The following is a 25,268-nucleotide window of genomic DNA, read 5'->3' on the forward strand; positions in this document are numbered from 1 at the left end:
GACCAGTCTGCCATGTGGGACCTTATCAAAAGCTCTGCTAAAATCCATATACACTACATCATTCGCACTGCCCTCATTGACCCTCCAGATTAGCTCCTCGAAAAATTCAATCAAGTTAATCAGACACGACCTTCCCTTAACAAATCCATGCTGAGCATCCTTGATTGATCCATATCTTTCCAAATGAAGATTTATCCTGTCCCTCATTTTTTTCATCTCATTTTCTGCTAATAACTGTGCTTGCAAACTGCTCCAAGATGGTTAAAAGATAGGTTGACCAATTTTTAGTGACCCAAAAGATTTTGCGAATTCAACCACTTTCTAATGAGTTTTAACATCTCACAGCTGCAAAGAGACAGTTCTCAGAGGCATTGTCTGGGAACTGGGAACAAAGAGATAAGAAATGAAAGACCTATTCATTGTGAACGATATTGTCTTAAACCTAGACAATTATGTACCCGGTGGGCAATTATCCAGAAAAACAGTATATAAATGGCTGTAACACATGAGGTCAGGGCTACAGTCAAAGTGAGCAGTGACCTGGTCAGTTGCCAAGAGAATCAGGGGGTTAGTTTCCAATCGCTGACCACGGCTGGAGTTAACTTTCATGACTGTCTTTGCTTTGGACAGTTAGGAAATAGGCAATTTTTAATTGTTAAGAAGTACTTTTACGGGATAGGTCGGTGTGGGTGAATAATTAGAAATTATTGTGCATTTGATGCTATCGCAATTGCTTGCATTTCTTTTGATTATTCTAAATAAAGATAACCTCTCCATAGGGGTGAGAAAAGAAACATCCTGAGTCGGCGTTGCTTTTGTCTCACACATCCAAACTCTGTAAAGTGGAAAGAAAAAATATAAATCTTACAGGCTAATACCTGTTTTAATTAAGATAATTCGTACACTAATGGAGTGCTCTTATTAAGCTGCTGCCATGATGGAAAACAATCTCATCAGCTTGCCAGTGATCAGTGAGAGAATTGATCTCACGGAAGCAGAGAGATTTGTAAATGTTAGAGCGAGAAAGAGAGAAAGTGAAAAAGAGAAAAAAAGCGAGACTTGCCTCGATCTGCCATGAAGCAGATTTAGCCAGAAAGGTTTACAAATATTCCTGCAGCTGCCACTTCCACACCGGTATCCCCTAGCTTCCTTGTGCTACGTGTCTCATCATATGTCAGTTCCTCATCTACACTATATGTAACCCCCCGCCACCCCCTATCCCCAAACTGAATGGGCCGATTTTCACTTTCAATGTAGGTAGTAATGTCAATGGAAAGGAAAATCAAGCAGGACGAATAACAGGTGGCTGATCTGCAACCGCCAGTATGCCTCCCATGTTCAGTGAAAATTACCCTCTCTTTCTCTGGGTTTCTGAGTGCAATGGAGAGAGTGAATCATGAGATGGGTGAGTGGCATCAATGTTGCCAGACATAGAGGGAATGCCATCTCTTGGCCATCATCCTTCATGACTTGCAGCCTATGGAGGAATAATGCATGAGAATGCATGAGCAGCATTTTATCTGAAATAATTACTTTATAGAACTGTTGTGACAAATCTGGTAGTTGGTGTAGACATTGAAAAATTCAAAGAAATATAAGAAAAGGTATACATGCTCACAAATCTGAAGGCATATTGACTCCCACATCTGCCAGTGTTGAATTCAATGATAACCAGGGCTTTATCTTAATGTGTGGATGTTTGCCCTCCTTCATCAGTAGTCTGGTGTTCTCTGGCATTATGGGGTCGAAATTCGATACCACCGATTTTGAGGCGGTGTCATCGGCTGAGATGATTTATTACTGGCAGACATTAGGCATGGCCCCGAAATGCAAAATTCAGTTTTGCCACCTGAAAAATGGACTGCAGCATTAAATCATGACATTGCATACTTAACTGGAGGCGATAAGCAGCGTGGAGTGAGCCGTTAAGTGGGGCCTCAACATCCGGGCATAAGGCAGCATTTGGAGCTGCGCCACAGACATAGTGACGCTACCTGGATTCCAATGAGGCATTGATTGGCTGCCTCAACACCTCATGCTTATATTCGCTTCCTACGCATTCACTCAGATAGTGAATATGGCAAACCTAGCAGCAGCAGCTCATCAGCATGCTCATTGGTTCTTGGACGCCGCCATGGATGTGCTCCTTGATGCCCTGGAGAGGCGGCAGGAACCAACTCACAGAGGCTTATGGAGGAAAATCTAAGAACAAGTTTCTGCAATGACACGTTGGCCAGAACAGCCACTCAATGCCTATAAAAGTGGGACGAGATGAAGTGGCTGGTGAGGGTGAGCATCTTAAATTTGAACCATCAACATGCTAAGCTCTGAGCTCAATGCGCACTCTCTGCTCAATGTAGTGTTTTGGCATCTATGCTCTACGTGGGTGAGGCCAGATGTAAGGTTCCCATTTGAAGCCTCACCCACTGCAAGGGCCTGCATGCGATGTTAACCTTGCTACTCATTTCTGCAAACCCACCATTGATGTTGTTAACTCCTCAGTCTTCTTATGCGTTTGGAAGATGATAGCCTCCCCATTACTGTTGGATCCTGGTCCCCTAACTCAAGCATTGCTACAGCAAGTCCATGCAGTGAATGGAAGTTACATCAAACTTCAAAGACTCTCATACAATTACATCGATTAAACTATGTTAGGCGCTTGGGACACACTGATAGAAGGGCTCTAACTCGGACGTTCTCTTTAATCTCACAGGACAAGCTCGCCCACAACCGCAGGGAGCAGATGTGGACTGCAGGAGGGGACTCTGAACTCCAGCACCTGACTCCATTCAAGGAACATGTCTCAGCCCTGAGGGGTGTTGAAATTGGTGCTATGGCAGTGGGTGAGGCCGACCTCCCTAGGGACAGTGACGGTATGTTGAGTTCCTTTGCAGCATCCGGAAGGCCACTTAGGCCTGACACCACAATCCTTCAGTTTTTTCCACGAAACTGCCATTCCCAAATGTCTTTGCTGCTCCTGGACCCCTCCCCTGCAGGTAACCACTCTTCTCTGGCTTTGTGCTTTCAGATGATGGTTCAGATGACCAGGACCTGCGCTGCGGGTGATGGTGGAGAGGATGAGGAGGCGGAGAACACCTCTCTGAACGCGACAGAGGATCCAGCGTCCTCACAGAGCGGGGCCAGCAGCTTTTTTTCGGAAGGCGTGGTTGGGGAGACGTAGGTGGGTAATGCTCTGGGACCCAGTGGCCTGCAGCAATGCTCAGCTGCACTCTGTTGATGAGGCTGACTTAGAGGGTCTCACAAGACAGTGATTGCAGATGCACAGTGATCTGCTGGGTGTTTTGTCAAGGGTGCCCAACAGTGTCGATGCACTTGCTTTGAGTGTGGTGGAGTCCACCTCAAAGATTGCATTTGTGTCTCACCAGCTCATCGAGCCCATCCTTGGTAGATACAAACAGATATTGGATGCTTCAAGTGACCATGGGGTCCCAGACATGGTGGCATGGGCTATGGCCGATGTGGCAGTCATCACTGAGCACCACGGTGACACAATGGTAGGCCTGCAGACTGTCATGACATCAGTACGTAGTAGCATCAATCAGCTCTGTGGTGGGCTGCAGGTGTAGTCTGCACTTGTAAAGTCCTGTCCCCGCAGTACAGGTTCACACGAGGCACATACTAAAGTCAAGGTCACTCAGGACCTGCACCTTTATTACACACCTCTCGAATGCCACACTTGCCTGAGACCTGTCCTTATATACCTGTTTGGGACAGGTATCCAGTGTCTCCTGCAAGTGCACCCCTGGTGGTAAGGTAAGCTAGTGGTTACAGGTCATCTCTAGTTACAGTCATGCATAGCATGGTAAGATATAGTTATGTACAGTAGTGTGAGATACATGACATCACCCTCCCCCAAGGTCTTATTGTCTTTATAGGTTCAGTCTCTCAGGTGGTCTACGCTCTCGCGTGGAGCGTCTTATTTGTGGTTCAGTTGTTTGCCTTGGTGCCTGTTTTTCTTTCGGTGTGATTGCTGGTATCTCACCTGGGCTGTCTGTTTCGTTCAGTATGATGGTTGGTGTCTCGCCCGGGCTGTCAGTTGGTTTTGCCCTTTCCTCAGGTTGTTCCCTCTGTCTGTCCACCAGGTGTGGTGTGAGTTCCACATTGTAGTCTGCTTCTGGTTCAGCAGTGTTGTTGGTAAATCTGCTTTTGACTTGGTTTGGCCATTGCCCATTTGTACCACCAGTAGCCTGTTTCCTTCCTAGCCTGTTACTGTCCCTGCAAGCCATTTGGGACCCCTGCCATAGTTTACCACAAACACTTTGTCCCCTATTTCATTCCACCTCCCCCTCGAATTTCTGTCATGGTACTCGGTTAGCTTACGGTGCTTTGCCTCAATGATTTCATGCATGTCTGGGAGGATTAATGAGAACCTTGTCTTTAAGGTCTGTTTCATCAATAGTTGCGCGGGGGGAACTCCAGTCAATGAATGCGGACGAGATCTGTATGCCAGCAGCAGTCACGACAGACGGCCCTGCAGCATGGGGCCTTGGATTTTGAGCATGTCTTGTTTAATGATCTGCACTGCTCGCTCCGCCTGGCCATTGGAGGCCGGCTTGAACAGTGCTGTCCTAACGTGATTTATGCCGTGATCACTCATAAAATCTTGGAACTCTGTGCTGGTGAAGCACGGACCATTATCACTGACCAATATGTCAGGAATGCCGTACGTTGCGAACATGGTTCCAAGGCTCTCCACAGTGGTGGAGATGGTGCTCGAGTTTAAAATGTTGCATTCGATCCACTTTGAAAATGCATCTACAACTACGAGGAACATTTTGCCCATGAATGGGCCCACATAGTCTACGTGCACCCGCAACCACGGTTTGCTGGGCCAGGGCCAGGGGCTCAGGGGGGCCTCCCTGGGGGCATTAGTGAGTTGGGCACAAATGGTGCACCGTCGGACGCAGAGCTCCAAGTCCGCGTCAATGCCAGGCCACCAGACGTGGGATCTGGCTATGGCCTTCATGAGAACGATCCCCGGGTGCTCGCGGTGGAGCTCCCGGACAAATGCCTCTCTGCCTCGCAGAGGCATAACTACTTGGCTGCCCCACATCAGGCAGTCTACTTGTAGTGACAGTTCATGCATGTGCCTTTGGAAAGGTTTGATCTCCTCGGGGCAGGCATCGCGAGCCTCTGACCAGTCACCAGTTAAGACACATCTTTTTACTTGGGATAACGTGGGGTCGCTGGTCGTCCAGGCTCTGATTTGGCGAGCCGTCATGGGCGAACCTGTGGACTCAAAGGCATTGATTGCCATGACTATCTCACAGTCCTGTTTGTCAGACCCTTCCGTGGTCACCAGGGATAGCCTGCTAAGCGTATCTTTGCCTGGTCTGTGACTTATGGTGTAATCGTAAGAGGCCAGCATGAGTGCCCACCGTTGAATGCGCGCCGAGACGTTGGCGTTTATTGCCTTGCTCTCGGATAGCAGGGACGTAAGGGGCTTGTGGTCGGTTTCTAATGCGAACTTGGCCCCGAAAAGGTATTGGTGCATCTTTTTGACACCGTACACGCACGCGAGCGCCTCCTTCTCCACCATTCCATACCCGCGCTCTGCCCGCGAAAGTGACCTGGAGGCATAAGCTATGGGTTGTAATTTACCCGCACTATTGACATGTTGTAAAACGCACCCGACCCCGTACGCTGATGCATCACATGTAAGAACTAGCTTTTTACCTGGATCAAAGAAAGCCAAAACACTGTTGGAACACAGAAGGTTGCATGCCTTATTGAAGGCGCGTTCCTGGGCGCCCCCCCAAAACCGATCGCACCCCTTTCTGAGTAGCACGTGGAGAGGCTCCAGCAGCGTGCTTAAGTTCTGCATAAAGTTCCCAAAGTAACTGAGTTGCCCGAGAAAGGCGCACAGTTCTGAGACATTCTGGGGCCTGGGTGCCAGGCGAATTGCTTCGGTTTTGGACTCTGTTGGGCGGATTCCATCAGTGGCAATCCTTCTGCCCAAAAATTCAACCTCGGGCGCGAGAAACAGGCACTTGGATTCCTTAACTCTTAGGCCTACCTGATCCAACCGCTTTAGTATTTCCTCCAAATTGCGGAGATGGGAGTCGGTGTCCCTGCCCTTGACAAATATGTTGTCTTGAAATACAACCGTCCCCGGGATGGACTTGAGCAGATTCTCCATGTTGCGCTGGAATATAGCAGCTGCCAACCTGACGCCGAACGGGTATCGATTGTACATGAAAAGGCCTCGATGTGTGTCGATGGTGGTGAGTAGCTTAGACTCGTCGGTCAATTCTTGCGTCATATACGCAGATGAGAGATCTAGTTTTGAGAAAGTTTTTCCTCCAGCCAATGTGGCAAATAAGTCCTTCGTTTGGGCAGCGGGTATTGGTCCTGCAGGGAGACTCTGTTTACGGTGGATTTGTAGTCCCCACAGATTCGTACGGATCCATCAGGCTTCATGACTGGGACGATGGGACTTGCCCAGTCGCTAAATTCGACGGGTGAGATAATGCCTTCCCGCAGAAGCCTGTCCAGTTCATGTTCAATCTTTTCCCTCATCACATAGGGCACACCTTGTGATGGACCAGTCTAGCATCCTGTGTGATGTAAATTTTGACTTTAGCCCCTTTGAAGGTGCCCACACCTGGCTGAAAGAGATGTTCAAATCGACTTCGAACTGTTGAGTAGGAGGTCCGTTCCTCTGACGACATGGCGTGAACATCATTCCATTTCCAGTTTAGTTTTGCCAGCCAGCTTCTCCCCAGCAGTGCTGGGAGATCTCCAGGGACAATCCACAGGGGAAATCGGTTCACTGAGAGCATGGCACTGCCAAGGATTGGGACGATTTCTTTGGTATAGGTCCTTAGTTTGGTGTCGACCCTTGTGAGCTTTGGTCTGTCTCTTTTGTGCGGCCACAGCTGTTCAAATTGTTGAGCGCTCATGAGAGATTGACTCGCTCCCGTATCCAGCTCCATGTTGACGGGTATCCCGTTGAGTAGGACCCTCATCATTATTGGAGGCGTCTTGTTGTAAGAGCAGCGGCCATTGATCGTGTTGACCCGCTGTACCTCGGTGTCCCGGGTACTGCCCCAACCGTCATCTGGTCCGCTTTCCAACCCTTCCGATTCGTATACCAGCCGAGCTGCCATTTTTCTGCACATGCGGGCCAGATGCCCTACATAGTCGCAGTTTCTGCAAATAGCATGCTGAAATCGACACCCCCTTGATGAGTGCCTTCCCCCACATCTCCAGCACAGGCCGCTTCCATTGTTTCCAAAGGATGAGCTGCGACTTGCTGATCTCTCTTGAGCTTCTCTCAGTTTGTAGTTGATTGCTCGCATTGTGGGTTGATGAGGTGTGAACGGCCGTTCATGTGGCCCTTGATGGCTTCTGGCGCCACTGCGTGCTGTTGAGGGCCTGCTCTCCTGTCTTTGTCTGTGTGTGGGGGTAGCGGCTTGTTTCACGCTGTGAACCCCTTGTTCCGATGTTTCGTTAGTTGTCATACTCGCAGTGTAGATCAACCTCGTTTCTTCTTTTCCTGCCAAGAATGTCTGTGCAACCAGTGCTGCTGCCTCTAGGGACAAGTTCTTGGTCCCTATGAGCTTTCGGAATATGCCCGCGTGGCCTATTCCCTCAATAAAAAAGTCTCTCAGTACTTCTCTCCTTAGTTCATCGAGAACTCACATAAGCTAGCCCACCTCCGAAGTTCCGCCATTAAATCGGGTGTGCTCTGGCCCACACAGCGTCTGCAGTTGTAGAACCTGTGTCTGGCCATGTGTCGGCTGCTCTCTTACCAGTGTGCTCAACTCTTCAAACGACTTGCTTGCTGGTTTCTCAGGTGCCAGCAGGTCCTTCATTAAGGCATCTGTTTTCGAGCCACAGCTGGTCGAGAGATGGGCTCTTCTCTTGTCTGCCTTATCGTCGCCTAACCAGTCTTTGGTTATGAAGCTTTGCTGGAGCCTTTCTATAAAGTCCTCCCAATTATCTCCAGCATTGTATTTTTCATCTGAGCCGTTGGTCGCCATTCAGTGGATTCTGTAATCCCGGAACTTGTCGCCACTGTAAAGTCCTGTCCCTGCAGTACAGATTCACACGAGGCACATACTGAAGTCAAGGTCACACAGGACCTGCACCTTTATTACACAGCTCTCGAATGCTACACTTGCCTGAGACCTATCCTTATATACCTGTCTGGGACAGGTATCCAGTGTCTCCTGCAAGTGCACCCCTGGTGGTAAGGTAAGCTAGTCGTTACAGGTTATCTCTAGTTACAGTCATGTATAGCATGATAAGATACAGTTATGTACAGTAGTGTGAGATACATGACAGCACTAATGCAGAGCCAACTTGAATCCACGCAGGCACTGACGGCTGCCATCATGTTTGGGGCTCCATCAGTTGCACAGGGAACTAACATTTGTGAAGCACAGCAGCAATCTGTGCTTAGCCAGATTGCTCCAGCTGGCGGAGTAGCAGTGTGTCGGGCCTGTTGGAACGTGATGTCCTCTCTCAGGACAACACCGGTTTGCCCTTGCCCCTGCCGCTCTCTGTAACCCATCCACCACAGAGTGCTGACGCCTATGCTGAGGTGATGCAGTCCGCAGCTGGCCCTTCCAGGGCCCGAACTGGTGTGGTACGTCCTGCTAGGCCACTAGCCGTGGCAGCGGTGCCAACACAGTGACCTTCTACCAGCCTTGCTGTAGGCACTGAGACCCCATTGAGGAGGAGCAATGGGCCTGGGAGGGGGGGAGAAGGAAAGAGGTGGGAAAGCACTGAAAAAGAGCTGGTAAATATGTGTGTGCTAGTGGCCACAAATGGTGACCTTGTTCGAATGTGAACTAATGTAAATAATTACAGTTGGATGAGCCAATAAAGAATTGTGTGATGCTGGCTAGAAGATGCTGTCCTTGTTCCATGATGAAGTAATGTGAATAGTTGCACGTGGATGTGGGCGATAATGTTTCAAGGGGACTGGTTTCAATTATTGTTTACTGTGGATGATGACATCTTTTAGTGCTTCTTTCCAGCACACTATGATGTTTTCTGTAAATAAAAATGTGTTTCATTTGTCACAATCTTGTTTTGCCATTTGTATGCATGGAGATTTGGAGGGTGGGGTGCGATGTCTTCAGCAGATGGCCAGGTGAATAGGCTGGCCAGGTGAGGCGGGACCTGCAATGCCAGATGCGTACAATCGATGGCCCCCTGAACCATGGGGAAGCCCCCTATCCTGATGAAGTCACGGCAGCATTCATCCAGCTCTTCCCTGGACATGCTGAATTCGATGTAGAACATTCATTTTCTGTAGAGAACGTCATTGAACTGGCTAATGCAGCAACGTACTGCAAACTGCGAGATATTACATATATCACCTACAGGGGATGTGAAGGATCCGGTAGCATAGATGTTGTGGGCTGCTGTCACTTTCACTGCCACTGACAGTATGGTTCTGGTGCCGATGTCAGCTGCCAGGTATGTCTGCAGGAGATGGTAGAGCTCCATCACCATCATTTTGTGGAACCTCAGTCTTCTTAGATACTGATCCTTGGACATCTCAAGATATCAATAATGCGCATGGTAAATCCTACGACTGTACGGCCTTCTGCCCCTCTATCTAGGGTCTCTCCTCTGGCGAGCATCCATATTTGCCATAAGCCATCTCTGCAGCCGGCGCCTTTGAAGTCGTCGCTGTAGGATGACATGGTGTCCGATCACTGCCCCCATAACTTTGCAGAGGTAAAAGCAATATTCTAGTTCCATATGTATGTGATGGTGAAGGCAACAATGTCTCCGAGATGCTAGTACTGAAGCTTAGGAGTCAGTAGCCGCAGGGTGCCAGCACCTTCGAACTGTGCAAGCAGCCAACGTAGCACCCACCGCGAACTCTGTGGGCCGGCTGCAACTCCATTTAAATAACGCCCGGATTAGTTTCCCCGCCTTGTGCACGGCAACTTTTTCAGGCATCATCGCGCCAGCCGGTAAGTGTGGCGGCAAAAATGAATTTGGCAAGAGCGGCGCTAAGGCGGCGTTGCACATGTGCTGACGTCATGATTTCCGTGGCGGTAGTCAGTGGGGTGGCAAATCTTTACACCCTTAAAAAAGGACAATCGAATGTCCCATCAGGCGGTATCCACGCATACCGCCGGTGACCAGCCATTCATGCCCCTTTGCCGCCTCACTCAGGCGGTATCAGCTGGCGTTAGCAACCAAATTTCAACTCCTATGTGCTGTCTTCTCTTGCAGGAGAAATGTGTTCTGTTAAATGGTTGCAACAATCTGCAGATCCTGCAATCATAATCTGCCAGGTTTCATGGAATGGATGGTAATTAGAATAGGTGGAAGGGAACAAAGACTTAGGCTGTGAGACTTCAAAGTGGTAGCATGCATTATAGGATGTGAGACAATTGATACAAATGCTGATAAATTACATTACTTCTGGGGCAAGGAACAAGGAGCCATGTCATACCCCAAATGGCATAGCTTGAATGCTAGGACATAATTAGTAATTTGCTACTATGTGTTTCAGTGTGCTTTCCAGTTACTCACTTACTGATCTAGTTAGGTCATTAAACTTCTTCTGACATTGTTAAGAGGTCCCTGGGTTATCGAAGTGACACTCATAACCATAGTCACCTCCTTAGCTATGGTCAATGATACTGTCATTGATGGCTTCTTCCCACCTATTCTAACAATTTCAACACCAGCCTCAGAAAAATGTAATGTTGCCCTTTATCCTCCCCCTGAAACTCCCATTGTATTCCCTTTTACCACAATCTACCTTATCTCTTGAAACTGTTGCAGCCATTTAAATGAGTTAGTTGTGGCCCCCTTCTATCCCATTCTACAATTTTCTACCTCCAACTCCCCGCACCCCCACCCAGCATATCTGACCTGCTGCTGGTGGGACTCATGTCCTCGGCCCACCCAGCATTATGCAAAGTAGCTGGATTTCTGATGGGATAAGCGTCTTCGGATATGGGTAGCCCCGCTGACTACCGCCATGGAAATCATGATGTCAGCACATGTGCAGCGCCTCCTTAGCGCCGCTCTTGCCAAAGTCCCTGTGTATCAGGGACCAAGGTATCTTAGAGCCCTAGGTTTTTATCTGAATTTATGTGACATATTCAATGTCAGCTCTGTAAAGCAGGCATTATTTTTATCAGTGTTAAATACAGATTTACATTCACAACAAATTACAGCAGTGATTTCTTACACACTTACCTAAAAGGATGATTTTAGTGAATTAATTTCAAACATATAATGAGCAGATTGACTAACTTTTACAAAAATATTCTAGATCACACAGTGGATCCTTTTCATAATGCAATACTTCCTAACTTAATAAGTTCCAGTATGCATTTTATTTGCTTTAGATAAAAAATAAATCTTATAAACAGGTTCACAAAAATGTATTTATACTTGCAAACTTGTTATGTCATTTTAGTACTGTTCTAATTTTTTGCTCTTACCAATTCTTTCAAGCACAAGGAAAGGGGCTTCCCTGTGTGCATTGCACTAGCTATCCACTTATTCTCTTCTAAATACTCATGAATGTGGTAGAATCCATTCCGTCGCTTCGACTGTTCAGCTGAAGGGACCTGATTTTTCTTTATCTGCATTGCAAAGCCATTTTAAAAACAGTTACGTTTAAATTATTTCTGGCAAGATGAAACTTTGAATGTACTTGTCTATCTCTATGTATTCCTTCTTTTCAAACATGATATCTTCACACCATCATATACTCAATGGCGAATTGCTTCCTAACTTTGCAAAACCCGCTCTGAAAGCAGGTCACATTGAGGAATGCAATAGTACGTCAGGGAAGAAGCAGTTGGCCTCCACCGAAGGTAACAGGAGTGAAATCAAGAAATTAATGATTGTAAGAGGACAAAGGCAAACCAACACTCAACCTTATATGAATATCTATGCTGATGCTCAAATATACTACTATGCCAAACAGGTCAATGCAATTAAAAAAATAATCTTTATGGTAACTGTCTTATACTATCTGTGAATTGTATCAAAAATGACTAGGGTAGGGCAACTGTTGAATAGTGAATAAAATAACACTGATTTTAATCCTGCCTGCACAGCATGAAGTGTGGGTGATGATTTTAAAATGGCAGTCAGGTAGTAAACAATGTGATCCTGAATCTGCTGTATTAACTCCCAGGATTTTGGGAGTGTCAAAACCGCCTGCTACAGGCAAGCAGGGGCCTGATAAATATTGAAATGTAAGGATTTGATGACATCATTAAGATGCGATCTTAATCTCCAATAAAATAATTAAAAAGGACTGAGTTAAGGATTCAAACTGAAATGAAAATGTTAGCTGCATATTGGACAAGATTTATTTTCATAGGTAACTTTTTAGCACAGTACCTGTCACATATGTATACTCTGTATATACTATGCTGATACCACTAGAGGGTGCAACTGTGGGAGGTGTATAAAAGGCTGATCACCACGTTGCTGCCTCACTCTGCAGTTACAATAAAGAGACTAAGGTCACAGCAGTTCAAGCACAGCACTAGGCCTCGTGGAGTTATTCTACAGATAAGTAGAAACATATTAATTGGCGACGACGACAGATCACGGACTCACACGCAGAGATGGCTGCCGTTGGTAGTTTAGAAAAGTTCACAGAGGGTGAAGCCTTTACGCGGGTTTCGCTAGCCAGGTATCGCTTCTACACACACCGCCGCACCGAGGGCCAGGATTTAGCGGAAAATGTCGCAGACCTACGAAGGCTCGCGGAACCGTTCACACCAAGCTGGATCTAACCTCCGCTTACATGACCCAGGAACTGGCTGAGTCGTCGAAAAAATTAACGTGCATTAACACACAAGGGACTGTTTTTGTATCACAGGTGCCCGTTCGGGATCTGCTCGGCTGCAGCCATCTTCCAAAGGAACATGGAGAGTCTGTTGAAATCGGTTCCATGCACCGTTGTATTTCAGGATGACATCCTAATCACTGGTCGCGACACCACTGAACACCTGCACAACCTGCAAGAGGTTTTACGTTGACTAAACAGAGTCGGACTCCGGCTGAAACGATCCAAGTGTGTCTTCCTGGCGCCAGAGGTAGAATTCCTGGGGAGGAAGATTGCGGCAGACGGCATCAGGCCCACGGACTCGAAGACAGAGGCCATCAAGAAGACACCCAGACCATGAAATGTAACGGAGCTGCGTTCGTTCCTGGGACTCCTCAACTATTTCAGTAACTTTCTTCCAGGGTTGAGCACCTTCCTCGAACCATTGCACAAGTTACCATGCAAAGGAGACGACTGAGTTTCGGGTCAAAATCAAGAGGCCGCCTTCAAAAAGGCCAGAAACTTGCTGTGTTCGAACAAGTTGCTTGTAGTGTATGACCCAGGTAAACATCTAGTTTTAGCATGTGACGCGTCATCGTACGGTGTCGGGTGTGTTTTATGGCAAGCAAATGTAGCAGGCAAACTCCAACCTGTTGCATATGCATCTAGAAGTCTATTCAAGGCCAAAAGAGCCTACAGTATGGTCGAGAAGGAGGCTTTGGCCTGTGTCTATAGGGTAAAAAAAATGCACCAGTATTTGTTCGGACTCAGGTTCGAGTTAGAAACCGACCACAAGCCCCTAATCTCACTGTTTTCGGAAAGCAAAGGCGTAAACACCAATGCTTCGTCGCAAATCCAAAGATAGGCACTAACACTGTCGGCCTACGATTATACGATCCGCCACAGGCCAGGCACTGAGAACTGTGCCGATGCCCTCAGCCGGCTACCGTTGCCCACCACCGGGGTAGAAATGACGCAGCCTGCAGACCTGTACCTGGTCATGGACGTCTTCGAAAGCGAAGGGTCACCCATAACGGCCCGCCAGATCAGGACCTGGACCAACGAGGACCCTGTGTTATCTCTTGTAAAAAGTTGCGTCCTCAATGGGGGCTGGTCAGCGGTCCCAAGAGAAATGCAAGACGTGATAAAGTCGTTTCACCGTCGTAAAGACGAAATGTTCATCCAATCGGATTGCCTCTTATGGGGCAACAGTGTCGTCCTGCCAAAAAAAGGCAGGGCAACCTTCATACACGACCTACACAGTGCCCACCCAGGCATAGTCATGATGAAGGCTATCGCCAGGTCCCACGTCTGGTGGCCCGGCATTGACTCGGACTTGGAGTCGTGCGTGCACAAGTGTATTACTTGCTCACAATTGAGCAATGCCCCCAAGGAGGCTCCACTTAGTCTGTGGTCCTGGCCGTCAAAACTATGGTCCAGGATCCACGTAGATTATGCGGGCCCCTTTCTCGGAAAAATATTCTTCGTTGTAGTGGACGCCTACTCTAAGTGGATCAAATGTGTAATAATTTGGCTAAGATCATGCGTAACTGACCTGACCAGCCACCATGACCTCCGGGTGGTTTCTCCCTGGTCAGGAAGGTATATGCTTGCTTTTTTGGAAACAGGAGGTGGGTGGGGTGGCTTGACCCATCCACCTCCACGGAGGTGTGTGGGGTGGCTTGACCCATCCACCTCCATGGCACGAACCTGGTATTGCAGTACTTCCAGGAACGGTGCAGTGGCTCTAGGCCTTTTGGCTAAGAGCATTGGCGCAGAGTGATCCTTGGCATGTGCAAGGTGACCTCTGGCGTTTGTGATTTGACAAAGAATTGGAACGATTGGCTACGAATTTATAAAAAAAATTTTTTTTAAATAAATAAATAAATAAATAAAAAAAAATAAAAAATGTGTAATAATCGCATTCAGCACGTCCACCGCAACCATTGAAAGCCTCAGGGCCATGTTCGCCACCCGTGGCTTGCCCGACATTCTGGTCAGCGACAATGGTCCGTGTTTCACCAGCTCGGAATTCAATGAATTCATGACCCGCAATGGCATCAAGTATGTCAGGTCTGCCCCAGTCAAGCCCGCATCCAACGTCTAAGTGGAGCAGGCAGTCCAAACCATAAAGCAGAGCTTCACAGAAGGCTTCTTACAAACCCGCCTATTCCGGGTGCTGATCAATTATAGGACAAGACCCCACTCGCTTACCAGGGTTCCCCCTGCGGAGTTACTAATGAAACATGCATTCAAAACCAGGCTCTCCTTAGTTCACCCTGACCTCAATGATCAGGTGGAAACCAGGCGTTATCGGCTAAACATGTACCATGATCACACGACATCACTGTAAACGACCCGGTGTTTATGCTGAATCACGGTCATGGCCCCAAATGGGTCGCTGGCACTGTTTTAGCCAAGGAGGGGAATACAGTGTTGCTTGTCAAACTGCTTAATGGACAAACGTGCAGAAAGCATTTGGACCAGACCAAATTGCGATTTACAGGTAACCAGGAACTACCGGGAGAGGACTTACCTTCAGCGATCCACCTACACACACCCAATCAGCAATAGACCTAGCTGCCAACCACGAGGATGATCCCACCATCTCCAACAGTCCAGTCAGACCAACATCGCTGCAAGACAGCAGTGGCCCGACTAACTCACCCATGCCAGAAGTGACACTCAGACAATCAACCAGGGAACGCAGAGTTCCGGATCACCTCAACCTGTAACTAACTGGCATCAAAGACTTTGGGGGGGGGGTGGTGGGATGTTGTCATATATGTATACTCAGTATATACTATGCTGGTACCACTAGAGGGTGCAACTGTGGGAGGGCCAGGCAGGAGCTGTATAAAGGGCTGGTCACCACGTTGCTGCCTCACTCTGCAGTTACACTAAAGAGACCAAGGTCACGGCACGGCAGGGCACGGCACAGCATAGCACAGCACCTTGTGAAGTTATTCTACAGATAATTGAAACATATTAGTACCTGTTTCAAAGGAAGCTATTCATTTTTACCCCTTATTTCAATGTTCTTCTTACCTGTTCTTGTTTTTCTTCAACAATTTTTTGTATTGGTTTCTCTTCAAATTTTTTTTCCATAATTTTCTGTTACAGCAATAAGAAAAAAATCTGGTTAGGTTTGGATTTTTTCATTGATGCAAATGGAGTAATTGGTTGTTTGGATGGTGCAGTTATTCAGTGAACTGAAGACCTAATGCACTGTACCATAGATTGGATGGACACAGGTCTGTGTCCAGAATTCTACAAGCTGTGAGTTACCATTCGTAACAGTTCCATTCTAAGGATGTACTGAGCAAAGATCAAGTGCTTCCTCTCAAAGAGGAAGGTAAACGCTGGAAGGAATTAAACAGGTATGCTATTACACACTTATAAGCAAGTGTTTTCAGAGCAAGACTGGAAAAGGTTTGCAAGCATAGTGCCAATTTACACTCTTGGCTGGGGATGGTGTGCAGCTCACTAGGGCCCAAAAAAGGAAATACAAAAAGTACTTATAAAGGCAATTTCTTATTAATAAGAAAATCCTGTATATAGAGGAAAACCTTGAAATGCCTGGGCACTGCTCATGTAAAACCACCATTATCTGGGCAGGTAGGGGCCTGTTCAAACAGACATGAGCCTCGAGAATAAATGCAAATCAAGGTCACATGACATCATTAGGAAACTGATGCAATTTCCAAATCTTTACTGCCTGACTGACGCCAGTTCCTAATCTCATCCATAAAACATGGGTGGTACAAATTCTGAGATGGCCATTTCAAACAGTATTTAAAGGGATCCTCAGCTGCTCTCAGGTAAAGCTATATTGCGCTTTTCAAAATGTTTTTTCTTTTATTGACTTACAGTTGACTTTAAATGTTATTACAAGTTCCTGTAGTTAATATCGTAGACTCTGAACTTAAGGAATATCACTCTTGGAGGATGTAAGAAAAGACTTACAGTTGTACAGCTCCTTTGACGACCACCGGACTAGTCAAAGCACTTTACAGCCAATGAAGTACTTTTGGAGTGTAGTCACTGTTGTAATGTGGCAGCCAATTTGCGCATAGCAACTCCCACAAACAGCAATGTGATAATGACCAGATAAGCTGTTTTTGTTATGTTGATTGACAGATAAATATTGGCCAGGACACCAGGGATAACTCCCCTGACAGCAGCACACAGTTTTAATGTGAGGTTAGGAGGAGCACGCCAGCTCCTCCCAGTTTCACATTTAGATAAGTATTTTTGGTGGCGGCCTGCAGCGGTCCCTTTAATGACTGCCTGTCGACCTGGAATTTCCTGAATGCAGCTGACAATGGCTGTCTCAGGGCAAATTAATATTGCAGAGGGGGCCTCAACTAGGCATTAGGACCCTTAATTGCATACACAAAGCACCTAACATCTGTTTCAGGCGCAGGCCCAGGACACCTATTTTTTTGCCTACACCAATATAGTGGGCAGCACACATCCAGCTCATAATGAGCGTGCACTTCCTGCCTGGACGATAATGCACCAGTTTAGCACCCTAAAAACAGGCATGACGCCATCAAATTTCCAGGCCAATATAGTTGACTGCCACTGACAAGAAATTTCCAAGTGCTTGCAAATTCCTCAATTAATAGACTCGATAGATAAAAATATGGGAACTCACTCCCGATTTCATTTGAATTTACTTGCTTTATTTTTGTTGAACTCACAGTAATCCATAATCATTTAGCTGCTGATATATTGACAACTGTTCATGGTAAACAAGGTTTGATAATGAAAATAGTAACAAAACTTTCCAAATTATAATTTTCCATGTTGTATGGGTTGCCTGGGTTGATAAATAGAGGCATAGGATATAAAAGTAAAAAGATCATGCGAGAACTTTATAAATCACTGGTTAGGCCTCAGCTGGAGTATTGTGGACAATTCTGGGCACCACACTTCAAGAAAGATGTAAAGGCCTTAGAAGGGGTACAGAGGAGGTTTACCAGAATGTTACCAGGGATGAGGGACTTCAGTTATGAGAAGAGGTTGGAAATGTTAGGACTGTTCTCCTTGGGACAGAAAAGGTTAAGAGGTGACCTAATAGAGGATCTGGAATGCTGTATCTAAAAAGATGGTGGAAGTTGATCCCATAAATCATTTTAAAAGGGAGTTGGACAGGTACTTGAGGATGAGGAACTTACAAGGTTGTGGACAAAATGTGGGTGCTGTGAAACTAAGCATGACTGCTCTTTCAAAGAGCCAGCACAGGCACAATGGGATGAATGGTATCCTTCTGTGCTGTAGGTTTCTATATTCTATGATGGCTTGAACTCTTCCTAGAAAACATTTACCTTTAATTGTTGTTGCTCATCAGAATTGATATATGATGCAAACAGATCTTGGTTATCCAAAATGACAGTTCCCAAACTACGGTATGGTCTGTAAAGCAGAAGAAATATTGGAAAATATTCAACATTACCTCTTTAGTTGCCCCAGTACTTATTTATTAATACATATACTGAATAGCCAATAATTTGTGGCCTCATTCAAAAAAGCAATATATTACCATTCTAATAAAGACATGCGGTTAGATTTTCCACTTTTGTGCTTATCACCCAAAAATGGGCATTATTTCTGATGTGGGCAGTAAAAGGATTTTCAGATCGCCGGCTTCTCGCTCATTCTCAAAGCAGCTAGTTTCCATTTTTGAAAATGGGCGTTACTGCAAGCGATATGAAATGGGCGGAAGCTTAAATCTCGCTGACCTTCTGCCATAAAGTATCGCCATCCTTAGCAATGGCCTGGCACCGCTCGATTCCTGCGATTCAGGAGGTCAAGGCTCATCATGACATGTGCAGAAGAGGAGACAGAGGGAGAGGGGGCGGAGAGGGACTAAAGGTGTGTCTGGGTGTGATGTGGCTGCTTTGGGAGGAAGGAGACTTTAGAGCTTCACAACAAGTAGGGAAAAAAAAATTAGCTGTTACCAGCCACATATGATAAGGGGATAAGGGGTTATGGGGAGCGGGTGGGAAAGTGGAGCTGAGTCCATGATCAGATCAGCCATGATCTTATTGAATGGCAGGGCAGGCTCGAGGGGCCATATGGCCTACTCCTGTTCCTATTTCTTATGTTCTTATGTTCATATATTTGCCCGAATTTGGCCTATAATGGAGGGAGAGGGACTGACGCTGGAGAGAGCAGTGAGGTGGGTGAGGAGCACATTGGAGGACGCAAAAGAGCCAGGAGGTTCTCGGACGAGGCAAATGCCTCCCTCCTGCAGGAAGTCGAGTTACGCTGGGGTAAGGTATACCAGAAAATATGGGCCGAGATAGCAGAGGTGATCACATCAGTGACCAACGAGGTTCGTGAGGGCAACCAATGCCGCAAACGATGGAACGACCTTGTGGGATCCGCAAGAGTAAGTATTATATTGATGTACATGTATTTATGTATTTATATAATTTGATTTGTAACAGTCATGAGTGACTATCAGCGGATGTGAGGTTTTTCATTTTTACCGGGAATGTTTTACTCAAAGACTGCGATCACGGTGCATGTCTTTAGGTAAAGAAGATCATTTTCATAATAATCATGATTACCTCTGTCGGTTATGTGTTGTATCAGTCTCTGTGACAGTGCCTAGCACTGATATCATGCAATGATCTCATGCCATGTCGTCCTGTCACGTTTTGCAGAAGAAGCTATCGACGATGAGGTCCATGCAGAGGCGAACGGGTGGGGGGCCACCAGTCCCCAGCGACATCATGGAGATGGAGGAGCAGATACTCGCACTCATGGGAAAGCACACCCAGACAGCCACGAAAGCATCTGCAGACCCTGAAGTGATGCCACGTGAGTAAAGCTTACACCATTGCGTGATGTAAAGTCAATAGATGTCACACCCACTCATATCCAAACAATCATATATGATAGATGATTTCTAAAATTGTCAACAGAAATAATTCTGGCCGAATGAAAATCATTGTAATGCAAATGTGTTGATGGTCATGAAATGTGATGTCTGTGATGATTTTGAGAGCTGTGGTGCTTTTGTCGTGCATATACTGTGTATAGCGCTGGACTGACCTAGCACCCACTTCTCCTCTAATGACTTAATTTGTATTTTGCAGCTCAGCCAGCAGCGCTGCCACAGGCAAGACCACAGAGGCCAGAAGGTGGAGGCACGGGACCCGACTCTCCGGACGATCCTACATCTGATGCTGAAGAGCTCCGATTCTCACCTGTCAATCCGCTGGGTCTGTTCTCCACGGATGAGAGCGTAGACTTTGAGGAACATCGCCATGCTCCAGAAGCCATTCTAGTGGTCCTCCGGTCATTCTGGAGGTACCGACCCCAACCAGCTTGCCACAGGGCACCCCAGTTGTCCCCAGGATGGCAGTGACCCCGCAGAGGCCTCGTGGACACGGCAGGTCTGTTCCACGAGCGCCACATGAGAACGGAGAGATGGTACAGTTGTCCAGGAGGACTGTAGACATTGGTGACCAGCTCATCGAAGCATTGGGGGGCATATCCCGACAGCTGTCCACCGTGACTGAGTACATTCTGCAGATGGTGGAGGCCCTGGATGCGATAGCCAGGAACATTGCTGGCACAGGCCTTCCAGTGGTCCCAGAGCGCGGCACTCCACCCCTAGCTTCCGCACCACCACTGCAAATGAAAGATGAGAGCAAGGACCAAGATCCTGCTTCTGCATCAGAGAATGTTGCCCCCTCAGCACCTCCCGCTCCCGTACCCATGCAACCACCGCCTCTGCCTTCATCCCCCACAATGAGGCACCGCCTGAGGAGCTCCTCGGCCAGGCGCTGTGGAGCGAGGAGGGGAAGGGGTAGAGGTGGGGAGAAGAAAGGGAGGGGGGAAGGAAAGTGAGGTGCATGTCCACAAGTGATGGCTGTGTTATATCTCCATCCAGGTGTTTGCAATTTGTTGTAATGTATGGGGGCTGGGGACCACCTTCCTGCTTTGCCTTTGTATTCTGTGTTGCTGGACGTGTTGAGCATGAGATTGATGTCAATGGTGGAAAAAGTGGGGTGTGGGCGGGGGTTGCGTGTATTGCTTGTGATACTTATGATTTCAGACCAATATTGGTATAAAAAAATTTTTATTGAACATAACCTTGTTGTGCATTGTCTCAGATAGCTGGACCGTTACACACTGGCGATTCCTTCACATGAAAGGGTTAAATACAACTTAACTTCAATCAACGTAGACTTTAACTGACACCAAGATGATGGGCACCACTGTTGTCTGAGCTGCACACACACAGCAGTGTGTCAGCGTTGTCACTCACATCAACATTCTTTCAGGCAAATTGTTCAGATATCAGCTCCTCACGTAGGAGTCTTGCAGCTATGTAGCCAACACGGGCTCTTTCCTGCGGTCTGGAGGGGGTCGTTGGCATGGTCTCATAGCCAGCCTGATTGCCTGGCCCTAAGTCAGCGCCAGCCCCTCATCATCCTCTTCCTCTCTCTCCTGAGGTGGAGCATCAGTGCCTTCTGGAAATTCTTGGCCTCTCCTGATAGCCAGGTTGTGCAGCATCGAGCACACGACCACGAATTTACCTACTTGCTCAGGGTTGTATTGTAGCTCCCCTCCTGAGTGGTCAAGACATCTGAAGCACTGCTTAAGCACGGTTATTGTTTTCTGGACCACAGTGCGTATGTCTTTGTGGCTCTGGTTGTTTCGCTTCTCGGCCTCGGTGTGTCATCAGCTAGGTGGCTAGGCCATATTGGTTATCACCAAACATCCAGCATTGTCCTTGTGGCTGACTCTTAAAGATGTCAGAGACAGCGCTGTCACGCAGGATGTGAGGCTCATCGAAGGTGCCCGGACATTTGGCATTCACTGCCAGTATGATCTGGTTGTGGTCGACAACTAGTTGGACCTTCAGGGAGTGAAATCCTTTTTTGTTACAAAAACGCTCCAGGTCCTGAGAAGGTGGCCACATGGCGATGAAAGTGCACTGTATAGCTCCCTACACCCTGGGAAACTTAGCAATGTGGTAGAATGCTCCAGCGCTGTCAGTCTGAGCCTCCGTGGTCATGGGGAAGCTGATAAAGTCTATCCTTCTCGCGTAGAGGGCCTCCGTGACCTGTCTAATGCAGCGATGGGTTGCATGGTGAGACAGAGGGCAAATCTCAACTGCGGAGGCCCGAAAGGAACTGGACGCGTAGAAAGACAGTGCCGCGCTGACCTTGACCTCGACCGACACTGATGTCCTGATGGCAGGCTGCATATGTGGCCTCTTTTCCTTGTACGTGCGGGGTGTGTATGGTCTGGCCCTCCTCCTCATTCTTGCATGTCTTAAATTGGGGACATAATGATGTGCTTCACACATTGAGCCATCTGCACCCTGCAGCATCTGCGTATTAATCGATGCAGGCTGTGAAATGGCTGGCCTTATTGCATTGAAAGTTTAATAGCGATTGATCGGAAGCATTGATTTCCTCACTAAAATACATCTAGAGTAAACCCCCAATAGTCCAAAGTCTGAAAATATGTCTGTTGAGATGGTCACTTCACCTGAGAAGAACTCCCAAGTCAATGCAAACTCCCCCGAAGTTGAAGCAGCCTTTTGAATGAAGCAACCTGCAATTTTAAAAATGGCAGCCACACCGCTGGAGTTAGTTCAGAACAGTTCCACTTTTTCTGGGCGTTTTTTTGAGCGAGCGATATTGTGGCCGATGCGTGCGTGAGATGGTGAAAGTGACGGTGGGCGATCTCCTGGGCGTTAGTTTCGCCAAATGTGCTCTTTACCACCAAAAAAAGTGGGCGGGCGGTATTATTGAATCTCGCCGTTAATTCCGTGCGGAAAGTAACGCTGGACGATATTATAGGCGTTGATTTCGCCCATTCTGATGATTCCGTCCCAAAAAAAGTGGGCGGCCGGTAATATTTTTTCCTAGCGTTAAGCACATGGGGAAAGTAACGCTCGGCGATAAGTTTCCTAAAAATGCCCGTCAGTTTCCATTTTGTGCCAAAATGGGCAATATATGGGTGTTATACGTCATTTCAACTGTAAAATGGGCGATAAGTGGATGTTAAGCATGCAAAAAAAGTGGAGGTTCTACCCCATGATCATATTATATATTTGCTTAAATATCACTCATTAAAGGATTAAACATGTCTGTTGGTGCAATATTTTCATTATAAGGTACTCTTTCCAACTGTAAAAAGAGATGAGAGGTGATTTTCTGACTGGTGGTAATTTTTATTCCAACATTCTGCCATGTGCTAAGTGGTATAATGTGAAGGCATGTTTGGGCAACACTGCAATAAATCTTGTATTATTTTGAATATACATGCAATAATAATTTAGACCTATATAGAACTTTCAATCCAGCACAACATTCCAAAGTGCTTCTTAGTGGGACGAACTGAACTAAAAGCAGGGATTTAAAGATGGTTAGGGGAGGTAACTCAAAGGTAAGTAAAATGTATAGGTATGTTTAAATATGACAGACAGGCATGACACAAATAGCATGACTGAAAAAGCATAATGTAAATTGATATGGCAAGAAAAAGTCACAGAAATTATTTGTTACTTGACAGAAAGTAAGCAACAATAATGTCTATCTTGGAAGCCATAGCAAAACGTTCAATATCTAAATTTTATTCCAAGTGATACCTTTGATATTATATTGAACAACATAACCCCTCAAAGAATACTAGAAGGCCAATTTCCTGCATGCATGGTCCCAGCACAGAAGCTCACCAATCAGCAGTGTAAATCATTTTATATAAGCAAATGACACTAAAATAGGCTGTGTGGTTGATAATGAAGAAGAAAGTTACGGATTGGTCAGATGGGCACAACAGTGGCAAATGTAATTCAATCCGGATAAGTGTTTGGTAATGCATGTGGGGAGAGCTAATAAGGCAAGGGAATACACTATGGGCTGGAAATTCAGCATATTACCGCACACTACCGCCCACTTACTGCCCAGAAATGCGAATTTGATCAAAAAAAATCAATTACTGTCCACTGCCTCAAAAATGCAAATTTGATCACTAAGATCCATTTGCTGCCCACCCTAAATACCGTTCTGAAAAGGTCTTACCTGTTCTTAGCCGATCTTAAGCGAACGGTACGGACACCATTTTGAAAGCGGGAGTATTTGATGAAAGACTGCTGAGAGCTTAACACTTAATTTACGGTAGGATTTATAGAGAATTGAAAGTGATTTTTACAATTTCAACACCAATTTCAACCCAGTCCATGTACATCCCTCTCCCAGCCAAAGTGCCTTATCTCAGTCCAAGTGGATGCCACCCCCAACCGAAGTGCCTGACCCCAGTCCAAGTGCATGCCTCCCCCAGTCGAAGTGCCATACCCCAGTGCACGTGCATTCCTCCCCCAGCCAAAGTCCTTCCTACACCAGCGCAAGTGCATGACCATACCACCACCCCCCCCCCCCCCCCCCCCCCCCACCACACCATAGATGGGGCATTGTGTACAGATTGTTAACAGGTTAATTGGGATGAAGTGAATAGTGACAGTGTCGTGACTTCTGGATTTCATTCATACCAACGTAAGAACGTGATCCGTCTTCCCTGAGTTCACTCTCTCCCCTCCGATCCCCCTACCCATGTCTCTCCCCTTCCAGTCTCTCTCTCTCTCTCTCTCTTTCCCCTCCTAGTCTCTCTCTGAATGAGAGGAATGTTCAGAACATAAAATCATAGAATGATTCAGCACAGAAGGCCATTCGGCCCAGCAATTTTCTCTTCCAAGTATTTATCCAATTGCCTTTTGAATGTTACTGTTGAATCTGCTTCCACTACCCTTTCACATAACCGAGGCTGGCACTGCAGTACCGAGGGAGTGTTCTAATGTCTGAGGTGCTGTCCTTCAGATGAGATGTTAAATTGAGATGTCTCGGGATGTAAAAGATCCTATGGCGCTACTTGAAGAGCAGGGAAGTGCTCCCAGCATCCTGACCTAACCTTTACCCCTCAACCAACGCCACTAAAAGACACATGAACTGGCCATTCTTCTTCTTGTTTGACGGACCTTGCTGTGATCAAATTACCTGCCATATTTGCCAACATAACAATTGCGACTACTCTTAAAGTAATTAACATTTAAAAAAATGTTTTGGGATGTCTACATTAGCACACAAACTTGATTATACGTAATAGAACTTGCATTTCTATAGTGCCTTTCACCACCTCATGATGACCCAAAGTGATTCCCAGCCGCTGAAGCACTTTGTGTAGTCACTGTTGTATAAGAAATATGTTGTAAGATTCGGCGAAAACTCGACAGCAAAAACTTAAACTTTTGGACATTGCTTGGACACATTTTCTATTACTGCAGAGAGCAGACAGCACTGACCTGGGGCAGGTCCAAACATGGTTAACTTGAATACACATCAGCTGAGCAGGAATGGGAATGGCTGAAAGCAGGAACATCATGGTTGATGGGCGCCTTTTGTCATGGAATGGGAACCCATCAGTGAGACATTAAGTAAAG

The 25,268-nt window shown here is 46.7% G+C and overlaps 1 protein-coding gene across 10 annotated transcripts in view; it reads right to left on the reverse strand.

Annotated features, from left to right (window-relative positions):
• LOC139264307 (uncharacterized) overlaps positions 1 to 25,268 on the reverse strand; it is a 382,502-nt gene that overhangs the window by 311,325 nt on the left and 45,909 nt on the right. For 9 of the 10 annotated variants that reach the window (XM_070880566.1, XM_070880561.1, XM_070880557.1 and 6 more), the window contains 3 exons: positions 18,130 to 18,217; positions 15,845 to 15,910; positions 11,451 to 11,594 (listed from right to left, as the gene is read on the reverse strand). In XM_070880566.1, the coding sequence (XP_070736667.1) occupies positions 11,451 to 11,594; positions 15,845 to 15,910; positions 18,130 to 18,217 (298 nt within the window). The remainder of the gene's footprint in view (positions 1 to 11,450; positions 11,595 to 15,844; positions 15,911 to 18,129; positions 18,218 to 25,268) is intronic. The other variant, XM_070880559.1, reaches the window with a different exon arrangement.

This window comes from Pristiophorus japonicus, chromosome 5 (genome assembly GCF_044704955.1).
Source record: "Pristiophorus japonicus isolate sPriJap1 chromosome 5, sPriJap1.hap1, whole genome shotgun sequence".
Classification (NCBI taxonomy): domain Eukaryota; kingdom Metazoa; phylum Chordata; class Chondrichthyes; family Pristiophoridae; genus Pristiophorus; species Pristiophorus japonicus.